The sequence below is a fragment of the Phocoena phocoena genome, chromosome 2 (assembly GCF_963924675.1).
Source record: "Phocoena phocoena chromosome 2, mPhoPho1.1, whole genome shotgun sequence".
NCBI lineage: Eukaryota > Metazoa > Chordata > Mammalia > Artiodactyla > Phocoenidae > Phocoena > Phocoena phocoena.
Window position 1 is genome coordinate 107957306 of NC_089220.1, and position 23427 is coordinate 107980732.

The following is a 23427-nucleotide window of genomic DNA, read 5'->3' on the forward strand; positions in this document are numbered from 1 at the left end:
ATTAGAGAATATACTTTTTATAAAATTGCACATAGAAACTACAAAAACTGACCAAGTACTAGGTCACGAAGTAACACACAACAGATTTCAAAGAACTGGTACCACACAGATCTCATTCGATGTATTTAAAGTCCCCTGATGTTTGGAAATGGAAAACTCTAAACTCCCAGTAAACCCACTGATGGACTGCATCCTGCAGGCCTTGCAAGCCTTGTAGTAGCCCAGCCTCCAGGCCAAAGAGTTTGGAGCTAGCCAGACAGTAATGGTTTATTGGACAGGGGACCTTACATGTCCAAAACAAAAGGTACGGGACTTCCCTGGTGGCACAGAGGTTAAGAATCCACCTGCCAATGCAGTATACACAGGTTCGATCCCTGGTCTGGGAAGATCCCACATACCGCGGAGCAACTAAGCCCATGCGCCACAACTACTGAGCCCATGTGCCACAACTACTGAAGCTCACGTGCCTAGAGCCCCTGCTTGCCACATCCAGAGAAAGCCTGCGAGCAGCAACAAAGACCAAACGCAGCCAAAAATAAATAAATAAATATATTAAAGAAACAAAACAAAAGGTCCTGGAGAGATGCTACTTGGGGGAGAAGTAAGCTCCCATTTATAGGGGGAATTGAAGTCAGGTTGACTCATCAGTTACCAAGGAAACCAGTGGCTGGGGCAGGGGACAAGCATGTAGATAGTTACTAATTAAGTCCTATAATTAAGACAATTGGATGGTCATGTGAGTGAAGCAGGGCCTGGTTGAGCAGGGGATGTACAGAGACCAAGAGAACACCCATCTTGAATGGCCTGACCATACACCCACAGTGATCTGCTCACTGTCCCACTGAAAGTATTCACCTTTCAGGGGGTTCTCCCCAACTCTCCAAGATCCCTTTCCTCTGAGAATTGTGCCACCTCCCCAGCAACTATGACTGTATCATAGGACTGCCTTTTATACTCCACTCCCCACTATGGCCACAGTTGCTTGGACTAGAGGTACAGCCCCAATTTGAAATGAGCCAATCAGAATCTCCAAGAAACCGGGGCTTAGGTCAGGGCTCTTCATTAGCTTTAAGAGATGGTCACCACTTCTATGAACCCTGGGGAGCAGAGAAAGCTGATCTGCAAAGAAACTAGGGGTTCCTACAGAGAGGAAAGACCACATAGTAAGAGGGAGAGACTGAAAATCAGACTGACTGGAGAGAGGGACTTAGAAAGAGAGACAGTCAGAGAGACAGGTTGACAAATAGAGAATGTAGAACAAGACTGAGTTAAATTGAGAATGATGAAATAAAATTCATATTTCATGGCAAAACAAAATTTAAACAAATCTTTTTCTCTGCCTGTTTGGGTTTCTTCCCTCCCCTTTAGTGTGTATTGTACATCTGCATTAACCAGACCTCCTTACAAGATAACATTTCTTTTTCTTTTTGCCATGCCACGTGGCATGCAGGATCTCAGTTCCCTGACCAGGTGTTGAACCTGTGCCCCCTGCAGTGGAAGCACAGAGTCCTAACCACTGGACCACCAGGAAATTGCCTAACATTCCTTCCTAATCTTATAAAAGGTCACACCCCTTAGGAGATAACCTTCCTTCTTATTGCAGAGCATGGGCTCTAGGCATGCAGGCTTCAGTAGTTGTGGCACACAGGCTCAGTAGTTGTGGCTCATGGGCTCTAGAGTGGAGGCTCAGTAGTTGTGGTGCATGGACTTAGTTGTTCCACGGCATGTGGGATTTTCCTGGACCAGGGCTCGAACCCATTTCCCTTGCATTGGCAGGTGGATTCTTAACCACTGCACCACAAGGGAAGTCTGGCACAGCCAAAATTTTTTTTAAAAAAAGGCAACAAGAAAAATTTCTGGCCTTAAGGGAAAAAAAGTCCTCCTGGAAGGAACTTGCCTTTCTCCTCCTAGGCCTTTGAGATGAAAATGTTCTACCTGGTCTTCTCCAGGAACTCTTACCTCAGGCCATCTTTTTAAAAGGCAAATTTCAGAAGGTAATTCTTATTTAAAGAATGGAGGAAAGATAGTTTGAAACTTGACTTATCAAGGACAGATACAAATCTTAAGTATCTTCTCTATAAATATTAGTAAAAATGGGTTTAGCCATCTAGACAGATGACCTTGATTTGTTCCATCAGCCAGAAAAGCAATTTGAATCTAACCTGTTTTTTAATTGATTGGTTTTATATTGTCAATGAAAAAATCATCAATAGTCAATCTAAGGAAGAAATGGGAATTTTTATTTAAGCCAACCTGAGGATTATATCCCAATAGAGTCTTTCAGAAAGCTCTGAGGACTGTTATGCCTGTTAGAGGTTAAAGAACAGTTATATGTTTTTGATACAAAGGTTTATATGTCAAATGATGTATTACTGACAGTGTACACAATCCAGACCCACAGTAAAAAGCGTGGGTCATGGGTCGTTCATTGAGGCCCCTTACAAGATTAAGAAGGAAGGTTATCTCCTAAGGGGTTGTGACCTTTTATAAGATTAAAGAGGAATGTTATCTCATAAGGAGGTCTGGATAATGCAAATAAACAATATGCACTAAAGGGGAGGAAGGTAGAGGCCCCAGTGGGCAAGGAAAATTTTTATGTTTAAATTTTTCTCATCCTGCCACAAAATATGAATTTTATTTAATCAATTTTCCCATTTTGATAATTAATCTTTAGATAGAAAGCATTAGATGATCAAATATTTGTTCCCTCAATGTCAGGCTGGTTGCTTACCTGCCCTGGGTCTATCATGTCCCTTGATGTCAGGTCTTAATAGCTCTGTTCTTTCTTTTTTTTTAGGGGGTTATATTGGTAAGATGTCTGGCAGGGGCTAATGGTCAATTCCAAGTTGTTCAATATGATTTATGCCAATTTAATCTTGCTCGTGCACTGTGAGTGTTCATTAATTTACAGAGAACTGTAGATGTGATCAAAATTGACAGGAGCAGTAACAATGTCATTAGTAAATGTTTAAGCCAAGATCCTCCTAAACCAAACCATTTTCCCAGTATTTTTCCTAAACTGGGAAGAGGACCATTCAGAGCAGAAATTTGATTCTTCATGTGTCATAAGATGAGTTAACAAATATCTCAGCCAAATTGTCATACCATTGGAAAACTGATAGAACCCAGTGTGATCACAATAAAGGCCGATTGCAGGGGCTGTTTCCAAGACTACCTTGGTCACCTTGGTAGGTGATCTTGAGCCCAAGGGAAACCAACTGTGCATCTTCCTAGCCAACCTGGGGAGAGCCAAGGCCATAAACTTGTTCCATAAATTCACTGGATCCTGTTAGGAGCTACCCAATATTTAACACCTAGTGAAAAGGATTACTTTTGACCAGGTTCAGAACAGTTGTCATTAATTGGCTGAGTAAGAGGGTCCCACTTAGTGATATTGGCAGTAAAATTAGCTTGCATGGTACTAGAGTTTCTTTCTTCTAAAATAAAACTGCTAAGAGCCATCCAATTAGAGCCTTGGAGAGGAAAATCCACCAAGGTAACCTAGGAGTACTGGACATAGGTAATTGGCCACAAACCCAGAAATTGGATTGATTTTTTTGAAACTTGCAAATGATTGGGCCCAAGGAAAAAATACATTTGGTTAAAAAGCAAAAGTGTGAGCAATTGTCTAAGTAATTAGTATACAGGCCTGGTCTGGCATCTTGGGTCAGCTGTCTACTTCAGATTTCATCTTCTTCTTGTCCTGGTCTGGTAGTGTTTGTCTTAGTTAGTCAAAGTTGGGTGTTAGAAACAGGAGTTGCAGTTCACTCAGGAGAGAAGGCTTGATATGGTACCTTTCAACATGGCTGTAAAGAGTCCTTTATCTGATGTCTTTTCCAGTATGCATTATCCCCTGGTTGCAGGAGATACATCTGATCTTCATCCAAAGATAGATGACTGTGATAAGCTTCAGAAATAAACTTTACAGTAATATAACATAGCAACAAGGAGTCATCTGAGAAGTGAGTCTTTAGCAGTAAATACAGACCTCAATTAACAAAACTAGAATTTAATATCTACTGAAACATATTTTTTCTCTCTAAAATTACCCTCATTTCTACCAAATATAGTCAAATTCAGACTAATTTGTTTGCAAAATAAGTCTGGTTTTTATAAACTTAGCCTGATTATTTACATAAGTGTAACTGATCACATAGGCTCTTTTAACTTGGCTGTGCTGGAACTTTTCTTATGGAATTTCAGATTAAGCTGTTGTTTTGTTTTGGGTTTTTTTGAGGATTACTTTTTTAAAATAAATTTATTTATTTATTTATCTGGCTGCGTTGGGTCTTCATTGCCGCGTGTGGGCTTTCTCTAGTTGCGGCAAGCAGGGGCTACTCTTCGTTGCGGTGCGTGGGCTTCTCATTGTGGTGGCTTCTCTTGTTGCAGAGCACGGGCTCTAGGCGCGCGGGCTCAGTAGTCATGGCTCATGGGCTCTAGAGTGCAGGCTCAGTAGCTGTGGTGCATGGGCTTAGCGGCTCCTTGGCATGTGGGAATCTTCCTTGACCAGGGCTCAAACCCGTGTCCCCTGCATTGGCAGGCGGATTCTTAACCACTGCACCACCAGGGAAGTCCCTCAGATTAAGTTTTTAAAAGGTCTCTCAGGGGCAGGAAAGCCATACCAAGGGCTTGTCACAGATTCCGCCTGTGATATCTATAGATTTTGGTGAATTCCTCTCATTTCCCCCCAAGTACCTTGAGACTCCTGTACCTGTTAGCAGGTAGCCATCCTTATTTGCCTGATAAAGTTGCTGGGAAACTAAGAGATTCCAATTTCTGGAGGGATCAGGTAGAGAGAAAAGACATGTTTCAGTTCTATTTACAAAGGTATAATTTACCAAATTGCCATAAGTCATAATCAGCTTGAGAGTGATGGCCTAGATTCTGATGGCTTTGCATTTCCTGGTTCTGGTCCTTCCTGATGTCTGCTGGTACCCCTGTTACTTATAACCAAAAGTATTCCACTGTGCGGTCCCATCTTTACTCCTTGGCTCTAGCTGATCCCTTTGCCTGGAACTCCACCTATCCCGCACTGCTTCCAACTTGGCTTGTCTAAGTTCTCTCAATCCTTCAAGACTGAGAGAGCTTGGTGACATTTTTCTCTACCAACTCAGCTGCTGGAACTCTCCAAACTGTAGAGAGCATTCTGCCTGGAACGTCCTTGGTTGGAAACAGAAGCAGCCTGATTGGCCCCTCTGTCTTCCTGCCTGTGCCCTTCCTCTCTGCCATCTGGTGTCTGTCTTCTTACAGTTCACTCTCAGTAACTGAGTTATCAGCCAGTGCACAGCAGTCTGAGACAAAAACCCGGGGCTTTTTTGAACTGAACATTTTGTCCATCCAGTCTGCAGAGTCTCCACAGGGGAAGGGAACACCCAATGAATCATCAGCTGTTTGTTAAAGCAAAAGCATCTTGGGCACTGTGCTCTTAGCCTCACTGAAAATCATGAAAAGGACTTTAGAGGTGGTTTAGATTCAATCTAGATAAATCCTTCATTTAAATTTTTTCCTATTTATTTACTGATAATTTAGATATAATTTACACATAACATTGTATTAGTTTTAGGTGTACAACCAACCCCTTAATTTATTTATTTGTTTATTCATTTATTTAGGCTGTGCCACACAGCCTGCGGGATCTTAATCTTTTTTTTTTTTTTTTTTGCGGTACGCGGGCCTCTCACTGTTGTGGCCTCTCCCATTGCGGAGCACAGGCTCCGGACGCGCAGGTTCAGCGGCCATGGCTTACGGGCACAGCCACTCCGCAGCATGTGGGATCCTCCTGGACCGGGGCACGAACCCATGTCTCCTGCATCGGCAGGCGGACTCTCAACCACTGTGCCACCAGGGAAGCCCGGGATCTTAATCTTAATCAGGGATCGAACCTGAGCCCCCTGCAGTGGAAGTGCAGAGTCTTAACCACTGGACCGCCAGGGAAGTTCCCCAACCCCTTCATTTATAGGTGAGGAAAATGACAACCAAAGTCAGACAGCTAGCAGGGAGCACAACTGTCTTTGGAAGCAAGATGCTTAGAAAGTAGGTGTCATGAGCTCAACTCAATAGTGTTTCCTGTCTGAAAAGAGAGGTATCTGCCATCCCTTCCCAGCCTCCACCTCCTGGTGTTGCACAAGCTTGTTCCCCTTGCTCCTGACAGCCACACCTTCAGCAAGCCAGCTCCTAGCTATCATTCACACCTCAAATTAAATGTCACCTCCTCTAAGAAGCCTCCTCTGACCACCGTCCCCTCCAAATCTGGTGCCACTATGTGTAGTATATTTTATATACTCACGAAGGCCTGTCTACTTGCACACATGGGTTTGCATAGAATAGGCACTCAATAAATGTTTGATGACTGAAGAAAGAAAAATCAAGTACCAGCTACTGCTTGCTGGGATCTATTTATTCAGGCCCTCAATGGAGAACAGAAAGGGAAGGCCATAAGTTGGGAGCCCAGTCAGCCCACCTTTCCCAGTGGCCTCTTTTGGTGAGTTTGAAGGGAACTGGATGGTCAGGTCGAAGCAGCACATACTCACTCCTGAAGCAGCGAGGCATCTGTGCTGTAGATAGCTGAACACAGACCCCTTCAGTCAAGCTTCCCAACCCCCAACCCATGCAGTCAGTGGGAGCCACTCCCTGGAAAGCATAGTCTGGAAGTAGGTCAAGGAGCAATCAAAGGCCACTAGGCCCCAGCCCTACATACACCCACTTTCTCAGAGGTCACGGGGATGCGGTGCTTAGCCAGAGAAATTTCTAATTGATTATGAACCAAACCCTTGGGAGCTGGGCAGATGCTGATCTAAGAGTACAAATCCAGGCCAGACCAGAGGTGGCCAGAAGGAACTGCACTGGGCCAGCCAGGGGATCAAGGAGAGCTTTTTGTCCTGATTGTAAATGATGCCCTCTCCTCCCCCAATCCCCTTGGCCTCTTTCCTAATAGATTCTGGAGAGGTTGGGAAAGAGGACATCAGTGCATCTTACTCAACCCTACATCCCTGGCTACTGATGCCTCCAAGATCACTTTGGCACCATCCAGTGGCCTCTGATTTACTGTTTTAAACCAAACACCTTTTCCAAAAACAAAAAAACCCTGTCCTTTTGGATCAGTTATCCAGTCATTTTACTCAAGGGACAGAGGCTGTTACCTGGCAGAGGCTGTTACACACAGAGGCTGGTGTCTGGAAAAGCTGGGCAACTTTAGAAGAGCTTGGAATAAAAAAAGAAAAAGCCCATCACTTCTGAGTGAGGTCAGCCAGCCCAGCTGGAGAAGGCAGCAGGCTGTGGGGGAATGCCAAAGGACCACTGGGCCAGCTTGCCAGACCCTGGGCCAAGCCACTGTATAAGCTCCCCAGTACTGGAATGAAAGAAAGGAAAAAAAAATCAGGACATGTTTTCAGCTTTGCTCAGGGGCCCAGAATATCTGGGAGGGGCTCACAACTCCAGGAATCTCTGCTCTTCTCTGCAAATGGAAAATATGATCTATGAGAACAAACTTGACCAGTAGAATACGTGCCTAGTCACCCAGCCCTGTAACTTAGGGTTAGGTGGCCTGTGCCTCATGCCACCTGGTGACCACTTTCCAGAGACCCCTCTGTCCCTCTGAGCAGTTGGCTCAGATTAATGGTTTAAAGACAGGTCAGTGACCTCAAAATCAAGTACAAAATGTGCATTTATTGACATCTGTTCTGGGCCACACTGGGCTTCTAGAAAGAACAAAAGCAAATATAAAGGGAAACACGCTAATATAATTAGCAACCTAGGGCAGTTGTGGATACCAGGAGATGTTTTTTCCAGATTTGGTAGAGGAACTATGATTACCTTATACTCAACAGTGTAACACTGAACGTGCACTAGAGTTCCAGATTCAGCAAAGAAATAAATGTTATTTATAATTCACGTAAAAATATTTCACCACCTTTTATATGTATGAACTGTGATGGAGGCCTTGCTTACATCCTGTGGAGCAAGGCCAAGAAATATGCTTTATATTGGTTATTTGATCTTCAACATCAGATTATCCTTATTGTAGAGGTGGGCAAAACCATGCAAAAAAGAAAATGAAGGACATTTCCATGTATGGCACTAAATGAAGAATGCTCAGAGCCACAGAGTTTGCCCAATTTCCTGTGTTTCTTGTAAAGAACAGGGCAAAGAGGCTTTATTTTGACATTTTGGGGGCTCCATGCCAATCAGTATCACAGGACAAAGACAGTAAGAAAGGGAATGAAGAAACAAACGAGCAAGTTGCACCGGAACAGATGGGCTTAAGTTAACCGAGTGACAGTTTGGGTGTCAGTCTCACAATGGCTGTGGGGAGAAGGGAAGTACCACAAGCCTTAGTTGCTCAGAGGCTGCTGACCAACCCCAGAAAACCTCAGAGAGGCCGCCCCTCTGCGCCAGCGCTGGCCACCCTGACTTGACCACTGCCTCCTTGAGGGCGCTCTTCCCCTGACAGTGCTTGCTGGGGAGGGCCGGGCCGGGGTGCTTTGGAGGTACTGGAAGGCACTCTGACGGCCCACCTGCCTCTCTACGCAGTTAAAGGTCAGGGCCACTCCCACATTGCTCTTCATGACTCTGGAGGAGCCATCAGATGTGCCATCAAAGCACCGGCCAAGCGCAATCTCCTTGGCTGTGCGAGGGTCCTGGTCAGTGACAGTGTAGATGCCATAGTTGTGGCCCAGTGGGTCCAAGGGCGCCAGCATGGTGTACTCGCTGGTGTTGTCATTGACCGCCAGTGGTAGGTGGTTGACCAGGTACTCATGCAGCATGGAGTTTACGCTGACTCGATGGCAGCTGCCCTGGGGGATAACCTTCACCAGCGTGCGGTCTACACGGTCCTGGTCATAGAGCATCCCACTGCACTTGAACTCCAAACAGGCAGCTGAGACATTGGGCTGGTCCCTGTCCCGTGTGCTCTTCACATCCCGGATTCCATACAGCTTTCCCACTGTCTGCCGGTGGGTGCCCCCCATGTTACGGGATCGCACGTTCACCTCCAGTGACCCCATGATCTTCACCTTGATATAGCAGGCCCTGAACTCCATTGGCTTGGGCCACCATGCCAGGTAGTCTTCAGTCCAGCTCATGGGGTCATCCTCGTTGAAAGGGACCGTGTTGTAGTCATACCGATCCCCCTCAATCTGGTAGAACCGGAAGTGGGCCGCACTGGGAGGTGCTTCCTCGCATGCCTGGAGGTTCTCGAATGCATAGATGGGTCCATTGCTCTCCTCGGCTGAGTTGGGCCTTGGTTTGGCCATGCTGATCTGGAAAGCTGTCTTCTTGGCCTGTGGGTCCTCATGGTCTGTCCGGCGGTACTTGAGCTTGTTGAGGTAGGGCTGAGGGACACCAATTGCATTTGGGTTGAATTTAGGAGAAGACTCCACTGCTTCCAGTTCTTCCCCAGCCAGGCTCGCTAAGACGTAGGCAGAGTAGGCATCAGGGGACTGGTCATCGCAGAAGGCAGGCAGACAGGCCCCATTGGGACCAGTGATGACACTGTCAAAGCGGCCCCAGGCCCTGGGGTTAGAGGAGAAGCCAGTCCTGGGCTCCAGGTTGATCACAGAGACCACGACACCCTGCATCTGCTCACTGGGCAAGAACCTCTCACTTCGGTAGGCCCTCACCTTGATGAAGCACCTCCTGCTTTCAGGGACATCCAGGTTAAAGAGCCTCCTCTCACGGATCTCCATGTTGCCCACCAGGAAGGTCCTGTCTTCTCTTCTGTTCCGCCTTTGGCTTTCAAATTTGAAGTCACCTTCCTCCTCCCACAGCCCTGTGCCTGGGTTGAGTGACCAGAGTTTCATCATGGGCAAGTGCTCTGGCATCTTGACCTGGGTTGAGTCGAGGTGGACCTTTACCTTGCCAACATTAAGTGACTCTGAGGTGGCCTCACCTGTGAAGTCCACAGAGAACATGCCATATGTCCGAAGTGGGAAGGTGTCTCCTTCATCGTTGATGAAGTTCAGGTCACTCTGGGCAGCAGTAGCTGTGGAAATATTCCGGGGATCCAGGAAGGTCACACTGGCCTTCACTTTTCCTGTGTAGGGCTCCCCGTTCTGCCGGTAGAAACTCTTGGATGGGATCTCCAGCTCAGCCACAGGATCTTCACCAGCCACATCCCCCAAGGGGATAATGTTGGTCTCCGTGGCCTCCAAGGTGATGGGCTCTTTCCGCCGAAGCATCTTGATCTCATGGAACACCGCACTCCCCTTCTTATTGAAGGGCAGCACTTTGGTGGTGTTGACAAACTTCTGCAGCCTGTCCACAAATGTGAGCACCAGCCTCTCAGTGTCCTGAGGGACGTGGAGGGTGAACGTGCCCTTGTAGCCAGTCATGCTCACACGGCTGTTCCCCATGTACACGTGGCCAAAGCGCATGGGCTCCCCATTGTCAGAGGCGCTGACACGTCCCCGAACGATACTCTGGGTCTCCGTACACCGCTGGCAGCTGCACTCCATGGCCACCTTGGTGGGCAGCGTGTACCCACTGCACTGGATCTCCCTCTCCTCTGTTTTGGAGATCCCACAGCAGTTCTCCACAGCATCCTGGCACCTGATCCCATTATCCTGCTGCCCTGCACAGGTCTTGACAGGGCAACGACCCACATCATAGTAGAAGGAGTTGGTGGCATTCTGGAAACAATCATGGGGCAGCTGGATAAGGTAGCTCTCGGGGGTTGGGTTGCAAGGAGTCTCATCGGGGGCTATGGAGGGAAATAGTTCGGATATTAAATGCAAGTTCTTTTCCTACATAAAGGGGACCTCAACCTCCCCTCTCTGCCATACTTTAGGGTTTTCAAAGTACTTGTGTGATCCCAATTCTCACAAAACTCCTCTGAGGGAGATAGAACAGCTGTTACTAATTCCATTTCACACACAGGGAACAGAGTTTGCTGCTGAGACCAGTAGAGTAATCGTCCTAATTGGAGGGGTCTTGAAAATTCGTGAGGGTGTTTTGAGTTACCACCAAAATTGGCAGTGCTACTGACTTATAATGGGCAGGGGGCCTTGCAGCTCTGTTTTCTGCAGTGCCTGACACTGTCTCTCATACGGAATTCTTCTGCATCCTGTTTGACTTTCACGTATTCTATAGACATTCATGTAGGTGGAAAACTTGTTTAAAATTATCGGAGCCTGGTATCTTTTACATGGCTTTACCATACATTGAATTTTTCAAGAATGCAACTACCATATAAATCAAGCTAAGATTGTACTTTGTTTAGCTTGGAAAAATACCAAGAATTGCTTCTTGTTTCAGAAAAATCATGTACCTACAACAATTGCCCAAGGAATGTGAAATGATGCCCCTGTATCCATCAGCATTTGTAGCTGTCACATTCATGGTGACTGGATTCAAGTGCAAGTATCTGACCTCTTGGTTGATGTTCTTGTGTCATTATGCCAAAGCACTTACATATTGAAATACATACTATTTTGTATTAAAATTATTTTCTTTGTATTTCCCTTTTACGTTATTAGGGCCATGTGCATGTATATTTGGAAATTATATGTAGCTATTATCTATAAATTTAACTTTAAAATAGTAAAAAATATTTTTAATTGAAAATATTTAAAATTTAAAGTATTAAGAATAACTGAAAAAAAAAACAGAAAGAAAGAATAACTGTGACAAGTGGGGAGCATTGGTATAATGAGTGGGGAACCACTGCTGACAATTCTCCACATCTCCTCTGCCAGGGTTCAAGTCCCCTGTGTCCTGCCTGTCCCGAGGTGTGTTACTCAACTTTCTTGGAGTCTCTGAAATATTCCAAAATCCTTCCAACAAAATTTCTTCTGCCTTTTGTTTGGTTTTGTTTAGGCCAATTACTAAGATATCCTCCTTCTCCCTCACTTTCCAAGTACAGTTTCCTGATTGGTCTTGGCCTCCAGTCTCTCCTCCTCCAGCTCACTTCTAGAAACCAGCTTTAATCAGGTCACCCTTTCTTGTAAAGCCCCCTCAGTTTCCCACTTCTATACCTTGCTCATGCTGGCCCCTTGATCTGGAATGCTCCCATCTCCATACACACAGACCCCGGCCATTGTTTAAGACCAGGGATTCACAACATTGGCTGCAAATTAGAATTACCTGGGGAAGATTTTAACCTGTGCATGACCAGGCCACATCCCAAACCAATGAAATCAGGCTCTCTGGAGGTAAGACCCAGGCGTCAGTATTTTAAAAAACTCAACAGATGATCCCTATTTAAGCCTCAATCAACCAGCCATAGTCACTCCTACCTGGAAGGTCTCTGTCTCTCATCTATAGAGTCCACAATTCCTTATCTCCTGTTTTAACTACATTTTTTCATCTTTACTGACTTGTCTCTTATTTCTCCACCCATCCTGGAGTGGCAGCTCTGTGAGGGTAGGATCGAGGTCTGTGCCATCTTTGTGTCCCAGAGAGCACAGTCTAGAAAAGCCCAAGGTTTTACTGCCCAGGAATGCCCACTGGAGTGCTCCCCAGTGCTGTAGCAGGGGCTCCCCAGGGGCCCTGACAGTCTTACCTATGACAGTCAGCCGGGCGACATGGGACTTTGCAGCCCCAGTGTCGCTCTGGGCCTTGCAGAAGTACTCCCCGGCCTGGTCCCGTTGCAGGTTCCTCAGCACCAGCTTGCTCTCGTGCTTGTAGAGGGAGGGGTCCAACAGTGTGCTGTTATGGTACCTGAAAGGGATGGAGAGGGACGGCCTGAGGGGGCAGTAGGAGGGCTGGTATCCTTGGGGACAGTGCCAGGAGCAAGGCAGATGGTGGACGGGTCCCTGCAGATGCCAACACCACCACTGACTCAGCTCATTCAAGAACACTGACTGGCCTGGGAGTCAGGGGACTCGATTCTGAGTCTCAGCCCCACCACTAACTGGCTATGGACCCTTAGACAAACCATTTCACGTCTGAGTTTCAGCTTCCTGTTCTATGAAATAGGAGCAGTGATGCCTAGCTAACTCCATAGAATTGTTGAGAGCGTCAAACAAGATAATGGCTATAAAATGTTTGTGAAGGGTAAAGGACAGCCACTGGAGACACTGACCTTGTTTGCCCATGTCTGGGAAATTAGGGCTGGGGAACCTGGTTCTGTGGCCCAAGGATATGAGTCAGGACCCCAAGACCAGAGCTGCTCTGGGGGACGCCAGCTTTGGTAGGACAACAACAGGGCTTGCTCGTTGTCTGGGTGGCCTCAGCCCTGCTGGCCCCCACTTGTTAATTATTGCCATGATTAATAAGTCCAGACCCAATGCAAGAAAGCTCTGGTTTCCAAGAGGAGAACTGGTCCAGGTAGCTGGCAGAATACTCACCAGAAATACTTGTCTGGTTTGGGATTCCCCGTGGCCTTACAGCACAGGGACACACTCTGCCCAGCTCTCCGTGCTTTTGCCTTGGGGTTCATCACAATGTATGGAGTCTCTGAGACAGAAGGTGAGACATGGTGTTTTGGGTTTTTCTTTGTGACAGGTTCTCCAGAGCCTTACTCCCTCAGGTATTTTGACATGCGTTAAAATTGTACAACTTCACACACACCACCCAGCCCCTCTCTAATGGTCCTAATAAGTAGCTGGTCCAGAATGGAGTCCACTCCCTCCATCTACTCAGCCTGGGACCCGCTCCCATGGTCTCTCAGGCAGCATCTGGGTGAGGCAGTGGAGAACCAAGAGGACCTTGTACCAGCCAAGATTCCCAAACACTGCCATTGAGACAGAGCTGGCTGCTCTGCTGACTCCAGCAGAATTTTCTGGCCATTCTGCACCATTTCTGAATTCCCCCAGCCTCTCTCTCTATGCCTTTCAAACGTTATACTGTATTGTAATTGACTATGTTAGATAAGGTGACCAGGAAAGAACTCATACATTTGAGGGAGCAAGCCATTCCAATATCTGGGGGACGAACACTCTAAGCAGAGTATATAGCAAGTGCAAAGGCCCTGAGGCAGGAGTGTGCCTGTGTGTTTGAGGAACGGATAGGAGTAGAGTGACTCAGTGTGGGTGGAGGGGACTATAATAGGAGAGGAGAGGGGAAGAGAGAAGAGAAGGGGGGTCTGGCAGATGATGTTGGGACTTGGGGATTTTTCAGTTTTACTCTGGGCAACCTGGAAAGCCAGCTCTTAGTACTGTAATCCTTTTATTTAAAAGTCCAGCCTTCCTCCCCAGCCCTATCCCAGAGAAGTTAAGTACCTGCCCTCATGAACTCCGCCTTGATGGTGGCTGCCTTCAGTCTAGTCTTAGGCATTGTGAGCCTGATAGGGGCAAACTTGGTCTTTGTGATCTTCAGGATGCTTTTGCCATCGGGGCACAAGCCAGGGACTCGGAACCTCCCGCTGCTGTCCGTCTGGGTCAATAGCTTAGGTGTTTTGGTCAGGATGTAGACAGTAGCCCCTGAGGCTGGGGCACCCCCAGGGAGGGAGACAACCCCATACAGCACGAAGTCCTGGCACATGCAGGCATCACAGTCAGCATTCACCTGGCCCATGGGGCAGGTCAGGTCACAGGCTGTGGAAGAAGGGGCCACATCAGGAGGGCGTGTGTGGATTCTGGCCCTCCTTCAGTCACGTCCCAGCCTGTGGATTCACATATGCTTCCTCTCCCCCTTAGGCCTTTGTTACCCTTCCTCATCAGCCTGCATGACTAATTCCTACTCATCCTTCAAGACTTAGCTCAGGACACCTCCTCTAGAAAGGCTTCCTCAATTCCCCTAAGCTATAATAATTGACCATGCACTATGCTCCCACATTATCCTCTACATCCCCCATCGGTGCACGTAATAGATGCTCAGTTAATACCTGATGAATGAATGGATGAATCTGTCTCAGTCTGACCCTCTAAACTATTCTAGGCTGCTTCAGCCCCAGCCCCATGCCTGCCCAGTACCAAGAGCAGGGGTAGTACCTGAACAGGCCTGCTCCATGCAGAGCCGACCCTCCTCGGTGGCATCATTGCACAGTGACACCGTCTCCGCCAAGCAGGTGCGTGTTCGGGTCTGGACCCCAGGGTGACCACAAGCAGCAGAACACTTGCTCCAGGGAGACCACAGGCTCCAGAGGCTGTGCTCTGTGTCTTGGCGCAGGGATCCTGCAAAGCAGGATCAGCAGATGGTCTGACTTCCCTCTCAGAGGGACTCTGTCAGGAAATCTGACCCAGAGGCTGTTTTTTCTCAGAGAGCAAGGCCTCCATTTACATCACAGATGTCACTGATATTTATATTTCCTGTAAGGATTTTTCTAGCAGATGGACATCAAGAGTCTTGAGGAAGTGGTGTCTCTAAGTTTTACAAAAACACCGAATGGGCTAGGGGTGGCCCTGAGAGGGACTTGTTGGCCAAGCACTGGGACTTTGATGCACTGTCCTAGGAGGTGCAGGGATAGCACCATCTTACACTGTACCCATGTTCCTGAAGAAGGGCCCCCTGGGAAGTCAGGGCCTGGGGCCTCAGTGACATCAAGCCCCCTCTGCCCACCCTCCTCACCTCTGGTCTGAGGCCTGTGTACAAGAATGGAGGCCTCGGACCTCACTCAGGAGACCTTGCTCAGCCTGAGCTCCCACTGCAGACGACCACCACTGCCTCCCGGGCCTGCAGGGTCAGGCCATGTGCACTGGCGGGATCCCAGGAGGGGAGCGTGCATATCCAAGAAGCGGGCAGGCCTGCAGCGGGCTCTGAATTATCCAGTGTGGGGAGAGGAGATGGAAAGAGCACGAACTCTTGGGCTCTGCAAACACAAGCATGGGTTTAAATCCCAGCATTCCATTTATCAGCTGTGTCGTCCCAAGAAGTTACCTAAACTCCCTGAACCTGGAATAACTTGTCAAAATGGAGATTCCTCACAGGTCAGTTGTAAAGGTTGAGTAATGGAGATAACTAGCAGTGTCTGGCACAGAAGAACTAACATAGAAACTGACACTTAGTGGACGTTCACCTGCATTAAGCCCTCTACATTCATTATCTCATTTAATCCTCATAAAAACCCCTACGAAGGATTACTAATATTACCCCTGTTCTACATGTGAGAAACCCGAGGCTCAGAGAGCTTCAGAACATTTGTCTAAGGAACACAGTAGAGATGGCAGGCCCAGATTCAAACCAAGCAGCCCAACTGCAGAGCCTGTGGTCTTCACCACCGTGCCACATGTACTCAGTAAAGTGGATTGAAAGGAATTACCCATCCACACAGAACACTGTTGGGAAGATTATGGTTCTCATGATACTAATGGGTTATTATGGAGTCAAAGCATGTGTATGTGTGTGACAACCAGAGTTCCCGTAGCCAGACGCAGGTCCTGGCTCTCCCTTTGCCGAGGCTGGTGGGAGGTAGCGGGTAGGGACTGGTCAGGCTCACCTGGCGGGCAGAGGAAGCGCACGGTATAATTGGAGCAGTTCTGGCCGGGCCGCTGCTCCCTGTTGAGGCACCAGAAGCCCTCAAGGGGGCTGCCATGGACCACTTGGCCAGTGCTGCCTGCGGGTATCCAGTCGGTGGTCCTAGCCTCTAGCCGCAGGGGCCGAGGACACACCTGGTGCCCGTAGTAGAAGTGAATGGCATCTAGCCGCTCGTAGTCGCCCCGCCCACCTGGGTGGTCAATGTTGAACCACGTTGTCCACTCCCCAGGACCTGAGAGAGAGAGCCAGGTAGGAGAGGAGCCAGGCCCTGGAGCTCCAGGTGAGCTCAAGCCCTGGAAGTCATCCCTAATACCCCTCACCCACCCCTCACTGGTCTCAGGCCCTCATCGCATCTCTCTCTCCAGCATCTCTCCAATCTCTTACACTTCTGCTTACACCCTACCGCCAAAGGTTCTGTTAAAGCTCTCAGCAGCCTTGGCTGTACCACGTCAGAAACTTCCTGCCTGGGTCTCTACCTCCAGCTTCCTCCGAACCCATACCCACCCCTCTCCAAACACTGCAGTCAGGGTGAGCTTTCTCCACGTGGCTTGGGCCACATCACTCCTGGCTTTAACTCTCTTAACCAGGCATTCAGGTGCTGGTGAGCTGGCCCCTGGTATCTCTCCATCTTCATCTCCCTGCTCTCTCCCTGCCAGCCTGTGCTCTGGCCCCAGCAAGCCCTACAGCATTTCTGGAAGCTATCAGGCGGCTGCATTATTCTGAGCTGTCCTATATACTTGGTCCCTCTGCCTGGACAGAGATGTAGGCCAAATGCCTTTTTTTTTTGCCACACCGTGCAGCATGCGGGATCTTAGCTCCTCCCCCCAAGGATGGAACCCACGCCCCCTGCAGTGGAAAGCATGGAGTCTTAACTATTGGATCACCAGGGAAGTCCCCAAATGCCTTTTAAAAGTGGGTTTCACTCTGTATGACAGACTCTAGGTCCTTGTTATACAGCAGAAACTAACACAACATTGTAAAGCAATTATACTCCAATAAAGATGTTAAAAAAAAGATATCTAAATATATATATATATATATTACAACCATGACCATTAGCCAAATAGCTATAAATAAAACATTTTTGAAAATTTTTTTTAAAAAGTGCATTTCTATGGACCCCTGACATTGTTCCCTGGCTGCAGAGATCCTCTTAGCAAGCTCAGTAAAAACCCTGCCCCCAATTACTCCCTGCTCCAGCCACAATTCACTGTCCAGGGGGTCAGCAGGCTTGGCAAAGATGCCTGAGGTCCTCTTCCCAGGCTGGGCTCTTCTCACCGACTGAGTGAGCATCATCTGCCTCCCTGAGGGCTAGGAGGATAAGTGAGAGGCCAAAACAGTTACAGGGACCCAGCAGGGTCCTGCTACTAGCCTCTCATAGGGAAGCAGTGTGATGTGGCGGATGGAACATAAGCACTGGGCATGGGTTCAAATCCCCCTCTGTCACTTACTGGCTGTGTGACTTCACAAAAGCTTTATTCCTTTAAATCTGTTTCCCCATAAAATAGAACTGCATCAACAATCACCACAGCATAGGGTCCTGGTGCGTATTCAGGGTGACGGTGAAGGTAAAGGGACATGGCATGCAGTGCATGGTCAACAAATGGTGGCTCTCTTTTCACTCTTGTTCTAGAAAGGGACCATGGGATGCTGCTGGGCACCTGGGGCTCCTACTTTAGGGTCTGAGCCTGTTCTTCTTGGCGGAATGGAACCTTACTTTCCTCATCTGTAAAATGGAGATATTAGTTCCCACTGCACATATGGTGGTCCAGTTGGCATGAGGATTCCATGAGGTAACACAAAGTAAACATCTCTGAAGTATACGGAGATTGAGACTGTGAGCCCCAGACACTCTGCCACTTCCTGACTCTGTGACGTTGGGCCAGATACTTAACTCATCTGACCCCTCATCCTAAAGTGAGGATAATAATAGTTCCTATCTCAGAGGATTGTAGGGATTAAATAAGCTCATTCATAAAATCCACTTAGAACAATGCCTAGCACAGAATGTTTGCTGAATAAGTGTTAGCAACTCCTTTTAAGCTCAAGACCTGGACAATAGATGTCCATTTCCCTTCTCCTGGCAAAGTCTGGCTTTGGGAATCCACCCTCACCTTCATAGGGCCTAACTGGAGGAGTGGTCCTTTAATTTTCTGACCCCAGGCTAGCAAAGTCTGCCTGAGGAAGGGTATAGGGACCTCGGGCCACAGGCAGTGAGCCTCCAGGCCCACACCACCGGAGGCTGCGTTGGGGGCTCCCAAATGGAAAGGAGAAAGGAGAGCAGAGCACTGCAAAAGCTTTGAAAGGTAATTAACTCTCACGTGAGAGAGCCAAATCAGTATTCTCTTTGCTGCTTAATTGGGGTGATAGGAGCTCTTTTAATCAAACTAATCTGATTTCCCCTCAGATGGCTGAATGTTAATCATTTTCCCCAACAGCAGCTGTCAGGGTAGAAAGAGCAAGGCAGGAGGTGGGCACATGCAGGGTTTGGCAAGACGCTGAGACAGCCTTTGTTCCTGCACCCGTGGTCACAAAGCCTGCAGTGCTCGCTGCTTTATGAGAGGATTTTGAGCATAGTTTTGCTTTACCTGAGTATGTGGCTAGAAATCAGGAAAGGAAGGGGAGATGGGAGAGAGTATACAGGATAGTGCTGGGAGCTCTGATGCTTAGAAGCCTTGGGGAGCCCACCAGGCAAATTCTCTCCACCTGTTCCCTTGAGAACTCAGTGTCACCAGAGAATGGGGTCAGAGGACAAGGAGACCAGAAGGGGTTCTGGTGTCTCTGTCAAATTTGGTGACGGGGTCTAAATGAATTTTCATGAAACTAAAACCAAAAATCTGGCTGTGAGAACTCAGTGATCCCTTTTGCTTTGGCTATCAGAAAGCTCAGAGCTAAACTTCACACTCAGGGGCAGTGGTAACCCTCTTATCTTTTTTCTGCCTTCTGAGTGACACTTACCCTGCTCCTCATTTAAAAGATTCTGTTTTGTGAGTTTTAATATTGGTACTTAAATCCTTTAGGAAAACAAGCAGGGTATAAATTATGAATAAATAGACAAACAAGCCTCAGATCTTAGTGCCACTGCTGTGGCTTAAGGCAGATGCAGAGTTAGGTCCCAGACCATAGTGACTCCATTATGACAAGTGGGGGATTAGAGAGACAGTAGATACTTAGCCTGTACCCAACAGAGAGGTGACCTCTAGGACCAGGAAGAAGAACACGCAGGCCTTGATCACCACCATCTTTCCTCCAGGTCCCGTGGGGAACGTGGCAGGAGTTGAGTGAGGGTTCCTTCACAGAGTCGGATCGTCCCTGGAACGTGACCCCTGAGAAGTTTCTCAGATCAGTGACCTGCAAAGAAACAAAGCTTGTCAGGTTCCACTTCTCTGAGTCACCTCTTAGGGCTTGAGCAGAACTATTTCTTGACCTATCAAGGGTGAAAAGTGGACAGAATGAAGTCTTGTGAGAGTGACACCTGCCCAAATTGCAAATCTGGTCAGCTTGCAAGATGCACAGAGTCAGACTCTGAGTTCACATGAGGCAGACCTGGATTCAAACCCTGGGTCCAGGTGCCAGGGTCCCACATCGAGATGGGACACAAGGGACAGTAGGGGTGAGACGTTTCCTTGCCAATGAGGAGGGGCCTGGGCTCACCCGCGGCAGCCTCTGGGTGACTCATTAATCACTTCCCAGACCCGGGCTTGGGGGCATGTTTTGCTACCCCTTGGTGGGGTTCCCATTCTCACACAACAGGCTTACATATTAAGGCTATGCAGCCCCTGCCCCAACTACAGTGGCGCCTCACAGGGCAGGCCAGCTGAAGGGTGCAGATGCTTCAGACACACCGCCTCCATGAACACATTCCCAGATATGCACTGGCTGCAGCTGGAACACATTTCTGGCCTGTTTGTTTGGGGCCTGGCTGGGAGTTTCTGGCCTGGCTGCTCCTGGGCCTCCCTCAGGAGGCTGCTGAGGGAGAGCAGAGGGGATGCACTGGGAGAGGCTAGGGCCCCCCAGTAACTGCTGAGCATGGGTTACGGGCTGCAGGAGCAGGGAGAGGAGAGCAGGTCTGGCAATAGGGCAAGGACGCAGGGGGAGCGGCCCAGGCTCCCGCTCAATTTTCTCTCTCCCCAGAGCTCTGGCCAACCCAGAATCTGACTAGTGCCTGGAAATTCAAAAGTGATTCCCTTCAACCTCCAAAGTCCAGGGTGTGGTGAGAAAAGGGAGATTCCTCCTTTCTGGAAAAAATGATTCAAAAGCACTTTGTTGGGACTTCCCTGGAGGCGCAGTGGCTACGAATCCACCTGCCAATGCAAAGGACACGGGTTCGAGCCCTGGTCCGGGAAGATCCCACATGCCGCGGAGCAACTAAGCCCGTGTGCCACAACTACTGAGCCAGCTCTCTAGAGCCCGCGAACCACAACTACTGAGCCCACGTGCCACAACTACTGAAGCCCACGCGTCTAGAGCCCGTGCTCCGCAACAAGAGAAGCCACGACAATGAGAAGCCCGCGCACCGCAACGAAGAGTAGCCCCCACTCACCACAACTAGAGAAAGCCCACGCGCAGCAATGAAGACCCAACACAGCCAAAAAAAACCCACAAAAAACCCACAAATAAAGAAATTTATTTTTTTAAAAAATAGCACTTTGTTGTCCCAAAAGAAGAACAGACCAACCCCATGCTGCAGATCATCCAGCTCTAAGCCCACTAACTCCACCACCACCTGTTTCTCAGCCCAGAGAACAGAGCACGGGTGTCCCCGAGGTCTCCAGCTCTTGTGTGTCTCACGCCACGCTCCCAGGCTCTGAGCAGAGGGCTGAGCGCTCCGCGGGCCTGCACAGCATTCAGTCTGGGATTGCTCCGCAACTGTCTGGGAAGCCAAAGTGGCCTGAGGCACCTTATGGAAAAACCATTTCCCATCTGGCAGCGCATGGAAGTTTCCTCAGCATATGCTCTGTGGGTGAGGCTCCCCATCCCACGGGTCCCAGAACTCTCGGATAAAGAAGACTGGCTGACTGCAGGAAAAAAGCAGAGTGCCCAGAGGTACAAAGATCTTGACTGGGACTCTCTGAGGGCCCCTATCCTCAGGTGGGGGAGGGAAAAGACCTTGGGCCAATGGGAGAAAGGAGAGAACTCCAAAGCAGAAAGGGGCGTCTTCTCTGGGGGAGATAAGGGGTGGTCAGGAATAGCTGAGCCAGGCAGTGGGGTGCAGGGATGGGTTGAGGAGAATAGGAGTGGGGCTCACCGTGTCCTGAGTGGGACTCCTCAGCTGGGGGGGTCCAGGTCTTCCTCTCCCCAGCAGTCCAGCCACGGGACCTTATATAGCACAGCTGGTGGCTCAGCCTGTGGCAATGCACCACGGGAAGCGGCCGCGAAACCAGATCCAAGCCTGAGGAAGCTCGGCCTTCCCCACCCCTCCCCACACCCCCTGCAGACTCCAGGGGCCCGGATTTCGCTTCCAGATTCTCAGAGGGAGAGGCCGCAGGGCCTGGGGATGGGCCAGGTGGGCAGCTGCCTGGGGCTCCATAGGCCAGAGCAGAGGGATGGGTGAAGAGGCGGCTGGGCACTGAGCAGCCCTGGGAAGGGGCCAAGGGCAATTCTACATGTGGGCAGCATTTCATAGCTCAGGAGGTGGGATGCTCTTGCCTAAGCTTTGCTTGCTGATCCCCCGCATGGCCCCGGCCCTGACCTATGCTGGCCTTAGCACATACCCCAAGCTCTCTTAGGGCTACAGATCACCTGGCCTCTCAGCTGGGGGTGCTTGGTCAGAGTTGGGCAACTACTGAGCTTCTGTGGCCCCTGAGGGAGCACTCAGGGAACCTCAGAGGGACAAGGGACAGAGGAGTGGTGGGGCACAGAATGAGAGTAGTTCTCCCTTACCCCTGCCTGCTTCCATTTGGGTACCTGCCTATACCCATTGGACCCGAGAGGAGCTCCTGCATGTGGATTCTCTGAGATCCTGCCAGATGCTCATATGTGCGTGTGTGTGCGTGTGTCTGACTTTGGGTATGGGTGCCACCAGCAGTGAACAGCAGCCTTACCCATAGGTGGCACAGGCAGCTGCTTGTGTTTCCAGACTTCACCCACCTCCCCTGCAACATGAGTTTGCCTGTGGTCACAGGCAGCAGTTCTGTAACTTCAGCGTGTACTACAATCCCCTGGAGGGCTTGTTAAAACACAGATGCTGGGCCCCTCCCCCCAACTCTCTAGTTCAGTAGGTCTGAGGTGAGGACCGAGACTTTGCATTTCTAACAAGCTCCCAGGTGATTTTGATGCGGCTGGTTAACAGACCACACAAGGAGAGAGTACCAGGTGGAGGCAGAAGATGGGGAGGGGTGAGCCAGGGAGGCAGAGGGAGCTTCCAAGGCCTGCCTCATGTCTCAGGCTCATCTGGCCTGGGCTGGGCTTTCTGCCTCATGCAGGGCCTGGAGATGGAGGCCTGGCCCGTGTGGCCCTCCACACCAGTGTCAGCCCACTCTTTCCACACACCCTCACTGAGCGCCTGTTTGGGGGGCAGGCTCCAGGCTGGGCACTGGGAGGCCATAGGGAGGAGATGTATCCATGCATTCAGAGGAAAGAGCCTTGTATGGAAATGATCCCACGGTGTAGCTGTGCACACTCTTATCCAGAGAGCTGTGCGTGTGTGGTTGTGTGTGTCTGTGCCTGTGTACATGCTGTATGTGTGTACGTCTGTGTCTTTCTCTCTATGTGAATGTGTGTGTGTGTGTGTGTACAAACAAGGGTTTAGGAGCTCTGTTTCTCTGAGCGTCATCCTGGACAGGAGCTGTTGGGGGAGAGGAGGATGGTGGAGGAAGGATGTTGAGCAGGGACAGCCCCTAAGCAGATCTGGGGCACAGAGCTGGTTTGCTTTTCCTCTTGGAGCCTGGTCTCCCTCCTGGCCCCCAGCTTTTGGCCCATAGATCCTGTAGTAGACCCAGTCTCGTCCAATTATTATCAGAGCCAAGCCATGAAGCAGCTTTAGCCTGAACTAAGTGAAGGCAAATTCTGAACGGAGTGAAGCCCCTGAGACTCTGCTGGTCCATGGACAGACAAAGGCTGAGCCACAATAGCCTG

The 23427-nt window shown here is 49.1% G+C and overlaps 1 protein-coding gene across 1 annotated transcript; it reads right to left on the reverse strand.

The window, feature by feature from the left end:
* Positions 1-8107: 8107 nt before the first annotated feature.
* CILP (cartilage intermediate layer protein) lies at positions 8108-21677 on the reverse strand. The gene is made up of 9 exons (XM_065871855.1): positions 21599-21677; positions 19532-19701; positions 17562-17654; positions 16313-16582; positions 14868-15050; positions 14157-14471; positions 13284-13392; positions 12497-12654; positions 8108-10696 (listed from the first exon to the last, which is right to left on the reverse strand). The coding sequence occupies exons 2-9, from the start codon at positions 19590-19592 to the stop codon at positions 8331-8333; spliced, it is 3555 nt and encodes a 1184-aa protein (XP_065727927.1). The 5' UTR covers positions 19593-19701; positions 21599-21677; the 3' UTR covers positions 8108-8330.
* Between the last annotated feature and the right edge of the window lie 1750 nt (positions 21678-23427).

Coding starts and splice junctions, on each gene's coding strand:
- CILP (XM_065871855.1), bottom strand. CDS start 19,592: ATGGTGGTGATCAAGGCCTGCGTGTTCTTCTTCCTGGTCCTAGAGGTC. Junction 15,051..16,312: donor GCGCTTCCTCTGCCCGCCAG/GTGAGCCTGACC, acceptor CCTGCTTTGCAG/GATCCCTGCGCCAAGACACA. Junction 12,655..13,283: donor AAACCAGACAAGTATTTCTG/GTGAGTATTCTG, acceptor CATCCCTTTCAG/GTACCATAACAGCACACTGT.